The sequence below is a fragment of the Loxodonta africana genome, chromosome 2 (genome assembly GCF_030014295.1).
Source record: "Loxodonta africana isolate mLoxAfr1 chromosome 2, mLoxAfr1.hap2, whole genome shotgun sequence".
Lineage (NCBI taxonomy): Eukaryota > Metazoa > Chordata > Mammalia > Proboscidea > Elephantidae > Loxodonta > Loxodonta africana.
The window spans coordinates 151,031,970-151,049,213 of record NC_087343.1 but is presented as its reverse complement, the minus strand read 5'-3'; the positions used below and the strand labels follow the sequence as shown (position 1 = coordinate 151,049,213).

The 17,244-nt window shown below is 38.0% G+C and overlaps 1 protein-coding gene across 3 annotated transcripts in view; it reads right to left on the bottom strand.

Annotated features, from left to right (window-relative positions):
* Nucleotides 1–17,244, bottom strand: part of KDM3B (lysine demethylase 3B) — a 77,812-nt gene that overhangs the window by 51,581 nt on the left and 8,987 nt on the right. For 2 of the 3 annotated variants that reach the window (XM_003404522.3, XM_023549407.2), the window contains exons 2-4: nucleotides 2,887–3,051; nucleotides 1,556–1,669; nucleotides 415–520 (exon numbers count right to left, since the gene is read on the bottom strand). In XM_003404522.3, the coding sequence (XP_003404570.1) occupies nucleotides 415–520; nucleotides 1,556–1,669; nucleotides 2,887–3,051 (385 nt within the window). Of the gene's footprint in view, nucleotides 1–414; nucleotides 521–1,555; nucleotides 1,670–2,886; nucleotides 3,052–15,627; nucleotides 17,078–17,244 lie in introns of those variants that run through there. The other variant, XM_010590970.3, reaches the window with a different exon arrangement.

Sequence of the window (17,244 nt, the reverse complement as noted above, 5' to 3'; positions counted from 1 at the left end):
TTTATGAATATACCTTGTACTCTAAGTTGTTATTTATTGGTGTTAATAGTCCTTAGTCCTTGAACACTTCACAGACAGTAAATTCACTTTGGGTAGAAATTTTCTAGCTCATGGCTGTATCCCCAGTGCCTTAGCATGTGTCTAGTACATGGTAAGTTCTTAATAAAGAGTTAAGAAATGAAAAACAAAACCCACACCAACACTGTGTATTATGAAATACAGCATGAAGAAGTAATACTAATCTGAGTGAGATCTCATTTTTCCAGTCTATTCTAGAGATCCAGCTAAGTGGAAATACTCATTAACTCTACTCACAAAAAAGGAAATATGCACAAATGTTTAAGGTGTCCCACTCTATCGCTCTTCTCATTCACCTGATTCAGAATTCAAGGACAAAAGACTACCTGTTCTTACCTCGGCTGAATATCTCTTGTAGTTTTTGGTCACTGATCAAAGCATTAACTGCTTCTCTCAGTGCAGCATGTTCCAAAAGAATCTGGTTTTGGCTATCTGTTCCCATCTGGTAAAGATAAAGGAAGAAAACAACTGAATATTAAAATGATTAGCAATGGCATCTCACCAGATGAGAAAAACCATACCCCCAAGAGGCTCCACATCAGCATTTGCTAAGGAATGTTCTCTAGAAACCTAGTCTCATGAGACGGTCTGCAAAAACTAAGGATGCCAGGATCAATTAGACATAATTAACATTATGTAACTTTCTACATACAATAGCATAGTATAGGCTTTGAGAAGTCATGTAGCAAAGAAATCTACTTTGGCCAGTGTTTCCCATACTTATTTGCCCACTAAACATTTTAATCCATGTAAATATTTTTATTTATTTTGATATTTACTTATTCAACATTCTGAGTGCCTACTACATACAAGCACTGGAATTATAAAGATGAATAAAGGAAGGCTGTTTGCCTTTGGGAGGGAACAAAACGTATCAATAAGAAATAAATATTAATATCCCACAGAACATGACAAACTCTTACAAATCTCTCAATTTTTAACTGTTGGGCAGCAACTCTTACAAGTGAGAAATACTTCATTAAACAAAATAATCTCAACTTTCTATCTTCCTTAAATTCTGAAACTCCAACTCAGATGTTATTTTATTTAAACTACCAACTTACCCCTTTCTCTTTGTAACTAAAGATATACCTAAGCTCTTAAATCTTTCATGCTGCTCGGAACCAGCCCGAACTCCCAGCCTATCCTGCCACCAACATAAGCATAGGCCCCTTCAGACTCAAGTTACAGAAGTAGTCACCTTTAAGGAAGCCACCTCTTTTACAGAGATGCTTAGAATTGTGGTCTTAAGTTCTGGGTGGTTTTGGGGTGAAGTGGGGTGGGGTGTTCAGAAGAGGAAAAAGTCTCAGCCACTAAACGTACTTTTCAAGGGAACACAGAAACTTTCAACGGTACATGGAAATTATTGGAGGAAGTATCTGTTTCAACGGTAAAAGAAACACCTCATATTTATATCAACAAAGAAACTACCAAGGAAAGAAATAACAAGGCTCTGGACTAGAGCACGTTTAAGTACCTGGAACAGATGCAACCCATTAGCATCTGACAGGAAGCGAAGCTCTCGATCCAAAAGGTATTCAACTGGAACCACAGAACCCAAACCCAATTTATCTACTAGTGGAGTGAAAGTCTGTAAAGCATAATGAAAAGAAATTGATTAGAACTTGCAAAAGAAAAAAAATTCTAATTCAATCGAATCTCTAACTTGAAAGAAATATCAATTATTAATACCTTCTACTCCAGTAAATATAGAAAAAACCAAACCAAACCTGTTACTGTTGAGTTGATTCTGACTCATAGTGACCCACAGGACAGACTAGAGATGCCCCACGGGGTTTCCAAGCAGCACCTGGTAGATTCGAACTGCCAACCTTTTTGGTTAACAGCCGAGCTCTTAACCACTATACCACCACGGCTCTATACAGATAAGCTAAAGCTTAAGTCCTTGGAAACATGCCCAAGCTGGCACCTGCCCCTCAAATAATCACAGGAAGCAAACTATAACAGAAAATCAGCTCAATACTCCTTTTCATGGCTAAAAAGGACAAGAGGAATGAAAATTTCCTCATTCTCCCTAGGGATCGAACTAATCTTGGTAGGCTTCAAAGGGGTTAAATTACAGTTAATTTCCAGAATAAGAGTTACACCTTCATCATTTCTAGAGTGCCTCAATTCTTGGTGAGATTTCTAAAATAATAAATAAATAATATACAATATACATGGGTAAATTCATATTACTATTACATAAATAGCCTACAAAATTCACCTAAGAAGTCCCAAATACATTCTATAAAAAGTTTCCTTTAAAAGTTCGGTTGGAAGGTGGCCTTAAACAAAAGATGACAGTTTAGAAAGTGGTAAAATGTTCAACCAATAGGTAGATAATATTTGTTTTGAATATCATTTATTTAATTTGACTAGCCACAGAAGAATCAGATTTTTTTTTTTTAATGTGACCATTTATACCTATACTTTGCTAACAGGATAGATAGAAACAAATAGATACTAAGAATTAAATTTCATACCACTATTTGTTTCACTTCATAAAACACAACTTGATTAAAAAAAAAAAAAATTTAAGGATTACGAACACTTTCAAAACCTTGCTATGAAAAAAGACTAGAGGTGAAAAAATTCTTTATAGAGAAAAAAGTATCAAATATTTAATATTATAAGGTTTCAGAGGACACTGGAGAAAAGATTTCTCCTAATTTTTGCTTTGGTAATTCAGAATAAAAGGGTGTTAAGGACAAGAAATTTCCTCAAGAGTTCAGCTGCTGAGTGGATACCACAAGTACAGTACAGGAGTAAAGTCAACTCTGTCCCTAACCCATAAGAGACACTCACCAGGGCTGGCCACTGTGCAATTGAGACTCTAGTGCCTTGGAGGACTGGATCCTTCCGGGGTGCCCATACAAGTGACCCTTCCAGCAGAAGCACAATAACTTCTTCAGCATGAACTTTAACCCAGGAGTGTTGCTTCCAGTTACAGCCATCAAATTCTACAAATATCTGTTAAAAAAAGAAAAGGAGTTTGCAAGTCACATTTGGAAAAATCCCACACTATAACCTATAAACAAATGTAAATCCTATGCTTTGAACAAATAACTGGAAAAAATTCTACTAACTTGTTTTTAAGTTCTTTTAATGGATTTCAATAAAATTGATTATACTTCTGAGAGCCAGAAAGCTGATTCTCAGCCCCACTATGAGAAGAAGGGAAAGAAGTAAAGGAACATGAGCTACCCATAATCACTCAATAACTTTTAGCCATGTCCCTAATGAAATTTGTAACTTTTAGTTTCCTGCTCACATCTATACATGCTAGCTGGGGGCTTAGGATGTATAAGTCACTGTGCTAGGTTCAGAAATACATAGAGGAATCTGGCACACTTCCTGGTCTCAAGGAGCTCATAATCTAATAGGAAGAGAAATCTTTTACATTTCTACTGAAAATGACTATAGACTTCTTTTATTAATTAAAAAAAAAGGTGATATGTGCACATGGTACAAAATTCAAAAGGAACTGTATTGAAAAAAAAACATCTTGCCCTCCTACTCCTGCTTGCAGATTTTTTAAGTGTCACTGCCAGCATGATCTCATATCTGCTAGCTGAGACATGCTGTAGCTACAACAGTGCTTTGCTTCCTCCCAGTAGAGTCACTCCACTTTTTGGACATCATAAAGAGTTTCTGAAAGTGATTCATGTCAAATGAAACAACATTTAAAAAATAAATATTATGCTTAGATTGGGCTTTTTCTCTATAAATTGACTTCTGAACATGATTCAATACAGAATAAAGAGCAAGATATAGGACAAATATTATATAAGACCACTATTATAAGAACTCGAGAAATAGTTTAAAAAGAGAAGAATATATTCTTTGATGGTTACGAGATGGGGGAGGGATGAAGGGAGGAAGAGGGGTATTCACTAATTAGATAGTAGATAAGAACTACTTTAGGTAAAGCGAAAGACAACATAATACAAGAGAGGTCAGCACAACTGGACTAAACCAAAAGTAAAGAAGTTTCTTGAATAAACTGTCCTTCGAAGGCCAGCACAGCAGGGGTGGGGGTTTGGGGACCATGGTTTCAGGGGACATCTAAGTCAACTGGCATAATAAAATCTATTAAGAAAACATTCTGCATCCCACTTTGGAGAGTGGCATCTGGGGTCTTAAACGCTAGCAGGCAGCCATCTAAGATGCATCAATTGGTCTCAACCCACCTGGAGCAAAGGAGAATGAAGAACTCCATAGACAGAAGGTAATTATGAGCCCAAGAGACAGAAGGGCCACATAAGGCAGAGACTACATCAGCCTGAGACCAGAAGAACTAGATGGTGCCCGGCTACAACCAATGACTCACTCCCCTGACAGGGAACACAACAGAGAACCCTTGAGGGAGCAGGAGAACAGTAGGATGCAGACCCCAAATCTCATAAAAAGGCCAGGCTTAATGGTCTGACAGAGACTAGAAGGATCCCAGTGGTCATGGTCCCCAGATCTTCAGTTAGCCCAAGACAGGAACCATTCCCAAAGCCAACTCTTCAGACAGGGACTGGACTGGACAATGGGATAGAAAATGATGCTGGTGAAGAATAAGCTTCTTGGATCAAGTAGACACATGAGTCTATGTTGGCATCTCCTACCTGGAGGGGGGATGAGAGGGCAGAGGGGGTCAGAAGCTGGTGCAATGGACACGAAAAGAGAGGGTGGAGGGAAGGGGTATGCTGTCTCATTAGGGGGAAGCAATTAGGAGTATATAGCAAGGTTTATACAAATTTTTGAATGAGAGACTGACTTGATTTGTAAACTTTCACTTAAAGCACACACACAAAAAAAGAGCAAGATCATAAACATATAGTTAACACTATTCAGAATATATATGTCTAGTGCCTAACATATAGGTGGTCACATAAAAGCTTGAGCATTCATTTATTTAGATTGTATTTCATCTTCAAACCAGTTTTCTTCGAGTCCACTCTGACTCCTGGTGACCCCATGTGTGTCAGAGTAGAAATCTATGGAGCACAGTTCTACTTTAACACACATGGGGCCACCAGGAGTCAGAGTCAACTCAATGGCAACTGGTTTTTACCTTCGAAGAATTTTAGTTGACTTTTGGAAAACATATGCAATAAAATGGCAAAAGATAAATTAAAAATCAGGGCCAAGGAAAATAAATTTCAACAAAATGTCACTATCCAAGTGAAAAAAAGGAAAATTAAGCAAGCAATAAGGATTTACACAACTGCTATGATTGAGTGACACATCTGTCTCTGAGCTTCACAAAGGCCAACCTGAAAATGGCAGGAAGGTCAGTCTCACAGTTATCACTGTGCAAAAGAAAAACATAGAGCAATTACTCAAGAAAGCAAAGCTTTCCCATTCACTTGGCTATATAAGAAATTTCTCACATGAAGCTTCCTAGAAGCAACAAGGAGTGATGTAGGTCACACTAGAATTCCAGTAACTCTCAACAGGGAACTGGAGAGTTATTAGGAAGATCCATAAATTCTAGCGTACCATGCACTTCTTATAGACTGAATACATTGTTTTGCACATGTATGTACTATTATTTTCAAATATATGTAGATTATATGATGAATAAAATTCAAAACCATTACTGAATTCACAATAGTTTTTGTCAGCATGTATGTTCTCATCTAACCAACATAAAAATTATAATTACAGTTACATGAAAACTCATGATACTTATACTTGAAAAGCCACCATGTGTCTGTCAGTTTGTTGTAGTGTGGTGACCTGTGTGTTGCTGTGATGCTGGAAGCTATGCCGCTAGTATTTAAAAATACAAGTAGGGTCACCCATGATAGACAGGTTTCAGCAGAGCTTCCAGGCTAAGATAGACTAGGAAGAAGGACCTAGGGGTCTACTTCTGAAAAAACTGGCCAGTGAAAACCTTATCAATAGCAGCGGAACATTATCTGATACAGTGCTGGAAGATGAGCCCCTCAGGTTGGAAGGCACTCAAAAATACCACTCAAATAGAGAAGAGCTGCCTCCTCAAAGTAGAGTTGACCTTAATGACGTAGATGGAGTAAAACTTCAGAACCTTCATTTACTGATGTGGCATGACTCAAAACGAGAAGAAACAGCTGCGAATATCCATTAATAATCAGAACATGGAATCTATGAAGTATGAATCTAGGAAAATAGGAAGTCATGAAAAATGAAATGGAACACATAAAGATCAACATTTAGGCATTAGTAAGCTGAAATGGACTGGTATTGGCCTTTGTGAATCAGACAATCATATGGTCTACTATGCCGAGAATGACAAATTGAAGAGGAATGGCATTGCATTCATCCTCAAAAAGAATATTTCAAGAACTATGCTGCCAGTGGTAGGATAATATTCAAATGCCTAAAAGGAAGACAGTTAATACAAATATTATTCATGTTTAAGCACCAAGCACTAATGCCAAAGATGAATAAATTGAAGATTTTTACCAGCATCTACAGTTTGAAATTGATCAAACATGCAATCAAGATGCACCGATAACGAATGGCGACTGGAATGCAAAAGTTGGAAACAAAGAAGGATCTACAGTTGGAAAATACAGCCTTGGTGATAGGAATGACCCTGGAGATCACGCGACAGTTTTCTGCAAGACCAACGACTTATTTGTTGCAAATACCATTTTTCAATAACATAAACTACGACTATATATATAAAAAATAAATAAATAAAAAAAAATTTTTTTTATATACGTGGACTTCACCTGATAGAAAACACAGGAATCAAATCAACTACTTCTGTGGAAAGAGATGATGGAGAAGCTCAGTATCATCAGTCAGAACAACTCCAGGGGCCTACTGTGCAACAGACCATCAAATGCTCATAGGCAAGTTCAAGTGGAAGATGAAGAATATTAAAACAAGTCCATGAGAGCCAAAATGACCTTGAGTATATCCCACCTGATTTTAGAGACCATCTCAAGAGTAGATTTAATGTGATTAACCCTAATGGTTGAAGACCAGACAAGTTGTGTGAGGATATCAAGGACATCATACATGAAGAAAGCAAAAGGTCATTAAAAAGACAGGAAAGAAATGATCAAAACAGATGTCAGAAGAAGACTCTGAAACTCGTTTTTGAATGCAGAGTAGCTAAAGAGAATGGAAGAAATGATGAAATAAAGAGCTGAACAGAGGATTTCAAACGGCGGCTTGAGAAGACAAAGTATTATAATAAAATGTGCAAAGACCTGGAGTTAGAAAACCAAAAGGGAAGAACATTCTCAGGATTTCTCAAGCTGAAAGAATTGAAGAAAAAATTCAAGCCTCAAGTTGCAATACTGAAGGGTACTATGGGCAAAATGGAGCTCTGGCGGCACAGTGGTTAAGAGCTCAGTTGCTAATCAAAAGGTCAGCAGTTCGAATCCACCAGCTGATACTTAGAAGCCTACGGGATAGTTCTACTCTGTCCTATAGGGTCAATATCAGTTGGAATTGACTCCATGGCAACATGTTTGTTGGGTTTATGGGCAAAATATAGAATGACACAGAAAGCATCAAAAAAGAAGGAATATACAGAGTCACTGTACCAAAAAGAATTGGTTAACATTCAATCATTTCAGGAGGTAGTATGTGATCAAGGACCAATGGTACTGAAGGAAGAAGTCAAAGATGCACTGGAGGCACCGGTGAAAGACGAGGCTCCAGAAATTAATGGAATACCAATTGAGATGTTTCAACAAACAGATGCAGTGCTGGAGGTCACTTACGTCACTTGTCTATGCCAAGACATTTGGAAAACAGCTACGTGGCCAACCAACTGGAAGAGATTCATATCTGTGCCAATTCCAAAGAAAGGTGATCCAACAGAATGCAGAAATTATCAAATAATATCATTAATATCACATGCAAGTAAAATTTTGCTGAAGGTAATTCAAAAACGGTTGCAGCAGTATATCAACAGAGAGCTGCCAGAAATTCAAGGTGAATTCAGAAGAGGATGTGGTACGAGGGATATCACTGTTGATGTCAGATGGATCTCGGCTGAAGGTAGAATATACCAGAAAGATGTTTACCTGTGTTTTACTGACTATGCAAAGGCATTCAACTGTGTGGATCATAATAAATTGTGGATAACACTGCAAAGAATGGGAATTTCAGGACACTTAATTGTCATCATGCAGAACCTGTACATAGACCAAGAGGCAGTCAGTTGAACAGAACAAGGGGACACCACATAGTTTAAAGTCGGGAAAGGTGTGCGTCAAGGTTGTATCCTTTCACCGTATTTACTCCATATGTATGCTGGGCAGATAAGGTGAGATGCTGGACTATATGAAGAAGAATGTGGCATCAGGACTGGCAGAAGACTCATTAACAACCTGCAATATACAGATGACACAACCTTGCTTGCTGAAAGTGAAGAGGACCTGAAACTCTTACTGATGAAGAGCAAAGACTGCAGCCCTCAATATGGGTTACGCTCCAACATAAAGAAAACAAAAATCTTCACAACTGGACCAATAAGCAACATCATGATAAATGGAGAAAAGACTGAAGTTGTCAAGGATTTCACTTTACTTGGATCCACAATCAATGCTCACGGAAGCAACAGCCAAAAAAAAAATCAAATGATACATTGCATCAGGCAAATCTGCTGCAAAAGGCCTCTTTAAAGAGTTCAAAAGCAAAGATGTCACTTTGAGGACTAAGGTGCATCTGACCGAAGCCATATTTTCAATCGCATCATATGCATGCGAAAGCTGGACAATGATGAGGAAGAACAAAGAAGAACAGAAACATCTGAATTCCGGTACTGGTGAAGAATACTGAATATACCATGGACTGCCAGAAGAAGGAAGAGGTCTGTCTGAGAAGAAGTACAGCCAGAACACTCCTTGGAAGTGAGGATGATGCGACTTCATGTCATGTACTTTGGACATGTTATCAGGAGGGACCAGTCCCTGGAGAAGAACATAATGCTTTGTAAGGTAGACAGTTAGCAAAAAAGACCCTCAACAAGGTGGGTTGACAGTGGGTGCAAGAATGGGCTCAAACATAGCAATGACTGTGAGGATGGTGCAGGACCAGGCAGTGTTTTGTTCTGTTGTAAACAGGGTCGCTATTAGTCGGAAGTGACTCGATGGCATCTAACAATGACCTACTTGAAAAGTATTGAACCATAGCTCTGTAGCACAGCATTAAGCTTGATCTCTTCACAGGTAATAAATACCTGCAAATTAAGTGCATTGCTAAAAAGTTATTCCAGAAATTAAATTCATTATATAAAGCTCTAGCAACACCATGATAAATGGGGAAAAGACTGAAGTTGTCAAGGATTTCATTTCACTTGGATCCACAATCAACACCCATGGAAGCAGCAGTCAAGAAATCAAAAGACGCATTGCACCGGGCAAATTTGCTGCAAAAGACTAAGGTGTGCCTGACCCAAGCTGTGGTATTTTCAATCACATCATATGCACGCAAAAGCTAGACAGTGAATAACGAAGACTGAAGGAGAACTGAGATTTCTGAACTGCAGTGTTGGCCAAGAATACTGAATATACCATGGACTGTCAAAAGAACAAACAAATCTGTCTTAGACGAAGTACAACCAGAACACTCCTTGGAAGCAAGGATGGAGAAACTATGTTTTACATACTTCGGACATGTTGTCAGGACGGATCAGTTCCTAGAGAAGGACATCATGCTTGATAAAGCAGAGAGTCATTGAAAAAGAGGAAGACCCTCAACGAGATGGACTGACACAGTGGCTGCAACAATGGGCTCAAGCGTAACAACGATTGTGAGCATGGCACAGGACTGGGCAGTGTTTGGTTCTATAGTACACAGGGTAGCTATGAGTCGGAACTGACTCGTCGGCACCTAACAGCAACAACATATAAAGCTCTAGTTTTGTCATTTATAATACATCAAGTATGCTTCATATGTACTTAAAGTATGATCGGGAAGCAAGACTCAGGGAAGGGAAGCATGATTCTTACAGAGAAAGAAGAGACCACTGAACTGTACTATATTTAATATATGAATGAGCTCATTTATATAAGCACACACGTTCTAGGGGAATAAGACATAGTCACTGCCTTCGAGTAACTTACAAGCAAATGGAAAGACTGATGTATTCAAAATTACATTTAAATGGCGATTCAGGCACAAAAGGTACTGCAGTAAAACCTGTGTAAGGTGGAGATCCATCAGAGAAGGAAAACTAAAATATTTTCCACTAAGAGAGAGCAGCAGAATAGTGGTAAGACTGCACCCCCTCAAAGGTGGAAAACGTGCAAGACTCGAAAAAACAAGGCAGTCCCTGTCGAGTTCCAGCTCACAGGTTTCACTGTACTAGCATAATAAACAAAGCTTAGGGTTTTTGTTCCAGCAAGTTTGGATCTGAATCTCAGCTTCACTCTCTATATTTAAACTTGGACAAGTCACTTTTCCCTCCTCAAGTCTTGGTCAGTTGTAAAGCACTATTTGGACAATAATATGCCATATAATAAATAGAAATAAAGTATGGTGGATACTCAGAGGCAGGAGAGATCACGTCGGGTGTTCAGAGTGACTGGTAGAAGCTGAGGCCAACAAAAGTACCACTCAGGTTCTGGGATGGTTAAGAAACTATGGCACAAAGTGAGGAAGCAGTGGAGATGAGCCTAAAAAGATGAGGGGTTGATAGAGAAGGCCTTGAATACTGAGATAAAAAATCTGAACTACATCCAGCTGACAATGGGAGGCATATGTGTGTGTCTGCATTTGTGCACAATTGCCTTTACAAAGTTTCTGTCCAGGGTCAAGACGTAATCAGAGCAGCTGGTTTTAGGAAAAATCAGCTGGTAGTGGGTGTAGATGGATTAGAGTAGTGGGGAAGGAGGAAAGGGGTTCCCACATGACCCAGGATGGGAGCAATGAGACCAGGATCTAGGAGCCTTCTCTTACCAAGCCTTGTTGACTGGCTGGATATGGAAGTAAGGAGAATTAAAAAATGGCTTGGATTCTGAACCAATCTGGTGCTAGCATACCTGGAAAATAAGAGGCGCTGGAGTGGAGTTCACAAGTAATGAGTTAATCTGCACTGACTCAGAGAGGATAGAGAAGGGAGAGGTAGACTGCAGCTACTCTTGGAAAGAATGCTTGTGCGAACTGCCCCGTGTTCCTGAGAGATAGGGGCTGACTTCAAGAAGTCTGTAGATTAGCTGGTATTTAGAAAATAGTTGAAAAACAAGTTATTTCTAAATGTTTTTGGTCATGTTGTCCATGATGAATCTCCTATATAAAAACCCCTTGCTCCGTGCGGTTTCAGAGCACTCTGTAATCTCACTCAGTGCCGCCCAGCTCCAGTTACTATTCCTTCAATAAGCCTCTTTTCCTCTTTAACTCTTAACAGAATGGGAGAGTTTCTTCTTTGTCAGAGGCCAGGATCTATGAACCTTCTATCACCAAGCCTTCATGAGGCTGGATGTGGTGCTAAGGAGAAATAAAAAATGACTAGGATCGTGAACCAGAGACTAAGAGAAGAGTGGTATCATTACAAAGATACATTGAAGTGAGGTGGCGGTGAGGGCTGGAGGACAGACAAGACCCTGCAAGCCATGAAAAGGAGCACGGCTTGTTCAATGCCCAGGCTGGGTCTAACCGAGTGACACAGCACTCTTCTGGGCATCACTCAGAAAACCAGAGGCTGAGGTTCCATGGTGACTGACGGCTGGGTGCCATGCTACATTTCTCACCTGCCAACCACTCTAAAAATCAATATAGGAATCATAAAATTCTAAGTCACACCAACATGTGAACACAGACCATAAACTAAAATTCAAGAACCCAACACTAAAAAAGCTCATTATGCTAACGCTGTAACGATTTTATTCATGGTACATAAGAACTTGAACTAATCATTTAAAAAGTTAACACTCAAGAATCTTATCATCACTTATCTGGAAACATCAGGGTAAAGCTGAAATATTTGGAAGCGAGATTTCGCCTAGTTTAAGTGCAATTATCTCTTAACCTGCCTGGGCAAAGGATATGGAATAAAGTATTAACTTGACAACAACCACAGCACTATACATTCTGGGATCAAGCAACAGCTTCAAGTTAATGATATGAATTTGTTTTGAGAGCGATATGGAATGTGTATACATGTAAAAACGTTCTTCTGGCAGTAAGGCTTAATTCTGGTCCTAGCAGTCCGCTCACCTCCTAGCTAGAAAAATGGAAGGAGTTAGAATGTACTAGGCAAAGCAACCATTTAATACCAAAGCACACAGAACATGTACTCTTAAAACGGTAGTGGTAAGGCCACAAGACACAGAAGAAGTAATATAATCTAACAAACATCAATACGGTAGTGGTTGGATTGAGTCAGAGATGACTAAGCGAGGCTGGTAATCTGAATGGACTAGAACTGAACAGTTTGAGTTTTTTTTTTTTAAGTTGGATTAGATTTCTACTATTAAAGTAAAAGTTGCAAACAGTACTGCACATACTATAGCTGGAAACTAAGGACTGGATGTAAAGTATTTCAATAGTTCAGGAAAGCTAGTGTTAAAACTCTTGGCTTTCGTTTAAAATTTTTCTTTACGGCTTAAACATGATTTATACTCATTTTAGTGACATTAAAGTCAAACAAGTCTTAGAAAATCAATTAAGTTACCTTCTGATAGATAAAATCAGATGGTAATCTGAGTAATTTAGGGCTATGTGTTTGTCATGTAATCATCAGCAGTTTGGATTCTGCTTTCCCCAAGGACATTCTTACAAGTAATAACATTATTCATACATTCATTCACTCAACAAAAACACAAAGAATTCCTCTTATACACATAGCACTTGCCAGGGCCCAGAATATCAAGGTGAATATGGTAGCATTTGGCAGGAGGGACCCACAGCCTAGATGAACCAACAGAGAGGTACAGAAATTATTACAGAACTATTTTTTTTTTTTTTTTTTTATGTAATAAGGGTGATGATAAAGATATGAACAACATACCATGTTAGGCTAGAGAAGGCACCTGCCTCGGGAAACTAGAATGGTTTTACAGAAGAGGTAGTAGCATCTCAGCTGGGTCTTAAAGGACAAGCTGCATTCTTCCAGCAGAGAATGGAGGGAAAGACTTTCCAATGGGTGCAAGGGCAGAGAAAAATAAAAAACTGAGGGTCTATGAAGAGGGTGAGGCTAGTAAGTAGGTTATAATGAGCTCTGCATGGCATCTTAATGGGTGATAAGTTGAAACCTGTTAGCAAAGGTGTCTTGTTTGGCCAGCACAGCTTTTGTTTTTTTTTTAAATGTACATTTGAATATCTTTAGGCAGTTCCTGCACTCTCCAGCTGTTTGGTCTCTCACCCAGCTGTTTCTCACAAGCCTGGTCCCTGGAGGCATCTGAGTTTATATTGCTTGTTATAGGTCCTGAGGGAGTCACTGATAGTTTTAAAGGAGACAATGGGCAGTGACACGGTAAAATATGTTTTAGAAAGATGATGCCATTTGGGAGGAAAAAACTTAACACTCAGTTTAAATAGGAAATCAAAGTAGAAATTACAAAGTATTTTATAATTAGGTGAATGGCTAAACAGACAGAACTTATTCATACTATGGAAAAATATAGAGCAGTTTAAAAGAATGAGATACATAGCTAATGGACTAACTTGGAAAGAGCTCCAATTGATTTCGGGACGGGGAGGAGAGAGATTAGTATGGGAGAATTAACAGTATTTCAGCCTTATCATTCTTTTCTTTAAAAAGAATGTATTCGTACATTACATAATTAACATTAAAAAGGAAAGTAGTAACTTTGGGGTCAGCTTGAAAAATAAATTACAGAGGAAAGAAACTGGAGGCAGGGAGACTAAATTACAAAGCAATAACGCAACAGGAACCTAAACCAATAGGAAGATTGTATGAACAGAAAGTATATTTGAGAAATTAGAGATAAAAACAACAGGATAAGTGATGACTGTGAGGGGGTAAAAGAGAGAGAAACTTAATGCCAAGGTTCTTCTCATTTCCAATTTCCCTACCTACTTTCTAAATGAAATCTGAACTCTATTACAAATGACTTTACAAACTTGTGGGATATTGTCACATCTAAGATGGGGAACAATGCATGCCTAGAATACTCCTGTTTTCAAACAAAAAAAATAATTTTTTCTCTATGGTTCCTTTGATTTTCAAGAGATAGCTTTCTAACAATTACCCCCAATTTTTTAAATACTTTGTAACATCCTGAATAAAATGTATTCAGGGATAACCTGAATAAAAACTCAAGCATATATAGTGCTTTTAGAGAGGATGGACTTGCAAAGATCTGGATTTGCATCTCAACTCCCCCATTTCTTAGCTGTATAGCCAAGAGCAAGATACTTTAGCCTCTTTGAGCCTCACTTCCCATTGTCTATAAATAGGGACAATAAGCACCTCAAAGGATTGTCTGTAGGGATTAAGTGAAAATAAAAAGGTCAAGTGCCTAGCAGAACACAGGCTCCAGATAAGCTCATTCCTTAAGTATACGCATACGATTAGTTTGGAGATAAACTGATATGAATTAAAAAAAAAAAAAAAGAAATGAAATTTCCTATATATTAAGGACCTTAAAATATGCTCTGGTGGCAGAGTAGTTAAGCGCTAGAGCTGCTAACTGCAAGATTAGAGGTTGAAACCCATCAGCCACTCTGTGGGAGAAAGATGTAACAGTAGGCTTCCATAAAGATTTACAGCCTTGCAAACCCTAGGGCAGTTCCATTCTGTCTATAGGGTCACTCTGAGTTGAAATTGACTCGACTGGCAATGGGTTTGTTTGGTTTTTAAATATGTTCTCACTTCATGGAAACCCTGGTGGCATAGTGGTTAAGTGCTACGGCTGCTAACCAAAGGGCTGGCAGTTCCAATCTGTCCTATAGGGTCGTTATGAGTCGGAATCGACTTGAAAGCACTGGTTTTGGTTTCTCACTTTATATTTCCATTAGACCACTTCTGCAGGTAATCCTGGGAAATAATACTAAACACAGAAAAGGGTTTATTCACAAAAATGCTCATCACAGCATGATAAACCTAAAATCTGAAATAATATCTAACAAAAGAACACTTAAATAAAGTATCCAGTCAATAAAAATTATATTCATAAGGTTTTCTTATACAGCATTTATTACTTTCTTTCCAATTATGAAAGCAAACATGTTACTTGTGTAAAATATAGAAAAACACTAAGAAAATTAGAATCACTCATAATACAAAGTTTATAATAAAAGAAAATAATTGCTATATAAATGAAAGAACAAAACTCGAAATTGAAAATACAGTATGAATTCAATTATACTTTTTAATATCCTAAAAAAAATTTAAAAAACTATATATGTAACAAAAAAATAAACAGCAGTTTCTAATAGGTTGTGAGACTACAGGTATGATTTTTTTCCTTAATATTATTTAAACAATTTCTACATTTTGTTTAATGCATAAATAGGTATGCATTACTTCAGAATCAGAAAAGGAAACATCAAATGCTTCTAATCTAAGAAAACAACTCAAAAAAAAAAAAAAGAAAACAACTCAAGTAAGATATAAATCACAAAACCCAAGGGATCACGTACCTTGGGGTTGGAGTCCCAAATATGATTCCAATAATAGCAAGACAAAGAAATTAGTAGTGAGTCCATCTCAATTTAAAAAAATCTAAAAGAAAAAAAAACTTAAAAGATTATAAATACCTCCTACCAGGGGGCCATAGAGTAGAAATCTCACAATAAATCAAAAGCTGAAGTTAACCTAAAGGTTTCTAAACATTCTACTTTTTTAGATAGGGTAGTCAGGAAAGGTCTTTTAAAACAACAGAAAAATCCATGTGTTCTCTGTCCTCAAAGATCTTACAATCTAGTGGGGGAGATAAGCTATATATCTGTAACAAGAAAGTCTGCCACAAATATTCCAAAAGAGATGTCCACAAAGTGCTAAAGACGGAAAAAAGAAAAAAAAAAAAATGCCGGGGATTCAGAAAGGCTTTAGAGAGGTAGCAGCACCTAGGATAAGTGGGCTTTTTACTCTCTTTATAGGATTTCAACATTAAAAGCAAAGGGTAGAGGCAGAACAAAGTAATGAAGGTCAAAAAGTATTAGGAAAGCTTGAGGATCACCAAATCAGGGCCATAAATACCCTTTATGTAAATTGCTGTGAATTCCCTTTTGGCAACCCCCAAGGATGCTTCTTATCTATAATGTGGTCTCCAGAGTAGACCAGGAGGGGGCTCTATGCAGATCTCTGTATAGGTATATCTCCCACTGTAAATTAATAATCTTGTATGTGGATTTACAAATCAGTCTCCAGGGAGTTTGGTTAGTGAGAATCGGTCCCCTAGAGTCTGATTACCCCTGAAATTACAAAAAAAAAAAAAAGTTTCTGCCCTTGTGAAACTGAGACAGGTCACACTACTTGAGTCACTATTAAACAAAAAGGAAGGTTTTACCCTTCTACAGAACAAGGATAAAAGACACTTTGGCATTGAGGATGAAAGGGTGGGATGGCAGGGCTTAAAAACCACCAACCTGTCAAAGGCAGCAGAAAACTGAGAAGCAACAACAGGTGTGTGTCCTCCAAGCCTTGTGGAAGAAAAGCCTACAGGAAACCACCCCAGCTGTTGTTGAGAATTATCACTGACAACAGAAAACGCCATGTTACTTAACCACCATTTAGAGTGGTAGTGGGGTAGTCTGGTGGTGGAGGGGGAACTAAATCAACCAGAACAAGTTGGGAAAGAGACCCAGGCAAGTAAGTACTAAAAGAGGGAATGAGCCCTTCGCAGGTGAGAGTTAGTGAAGCAAGTTCCTTAAAAACAAGTGGTAATAAAGAGAAAAGATCTGATTGTATAAAGGGAGAGGATGCTGGACAAAATAACCAGTGTATAATGTGATCAGTGGTGGATACGTGGCACAGCCCTAAAATATACACTGCAAAGACAAATTAAGATAGCACTATATGAGGTGAGGATTAAAAATTACACACATATACACAGTATATAAAATAAGACAAGCTTTTTTTTTAAAAAAAAATGATTATATGAAATACTTGAGTGCCTGAAAAACTCAACTGTGGCTCAGTGTTTCAAAATAGATCTGCTGCTATGAGAGTTACAATGAAAAGTATGCTTAAAGGGACTCACATTCTTACTGTCAAATATGTACGATCTTGTATTTAAACTCTCTAAAGAATACACT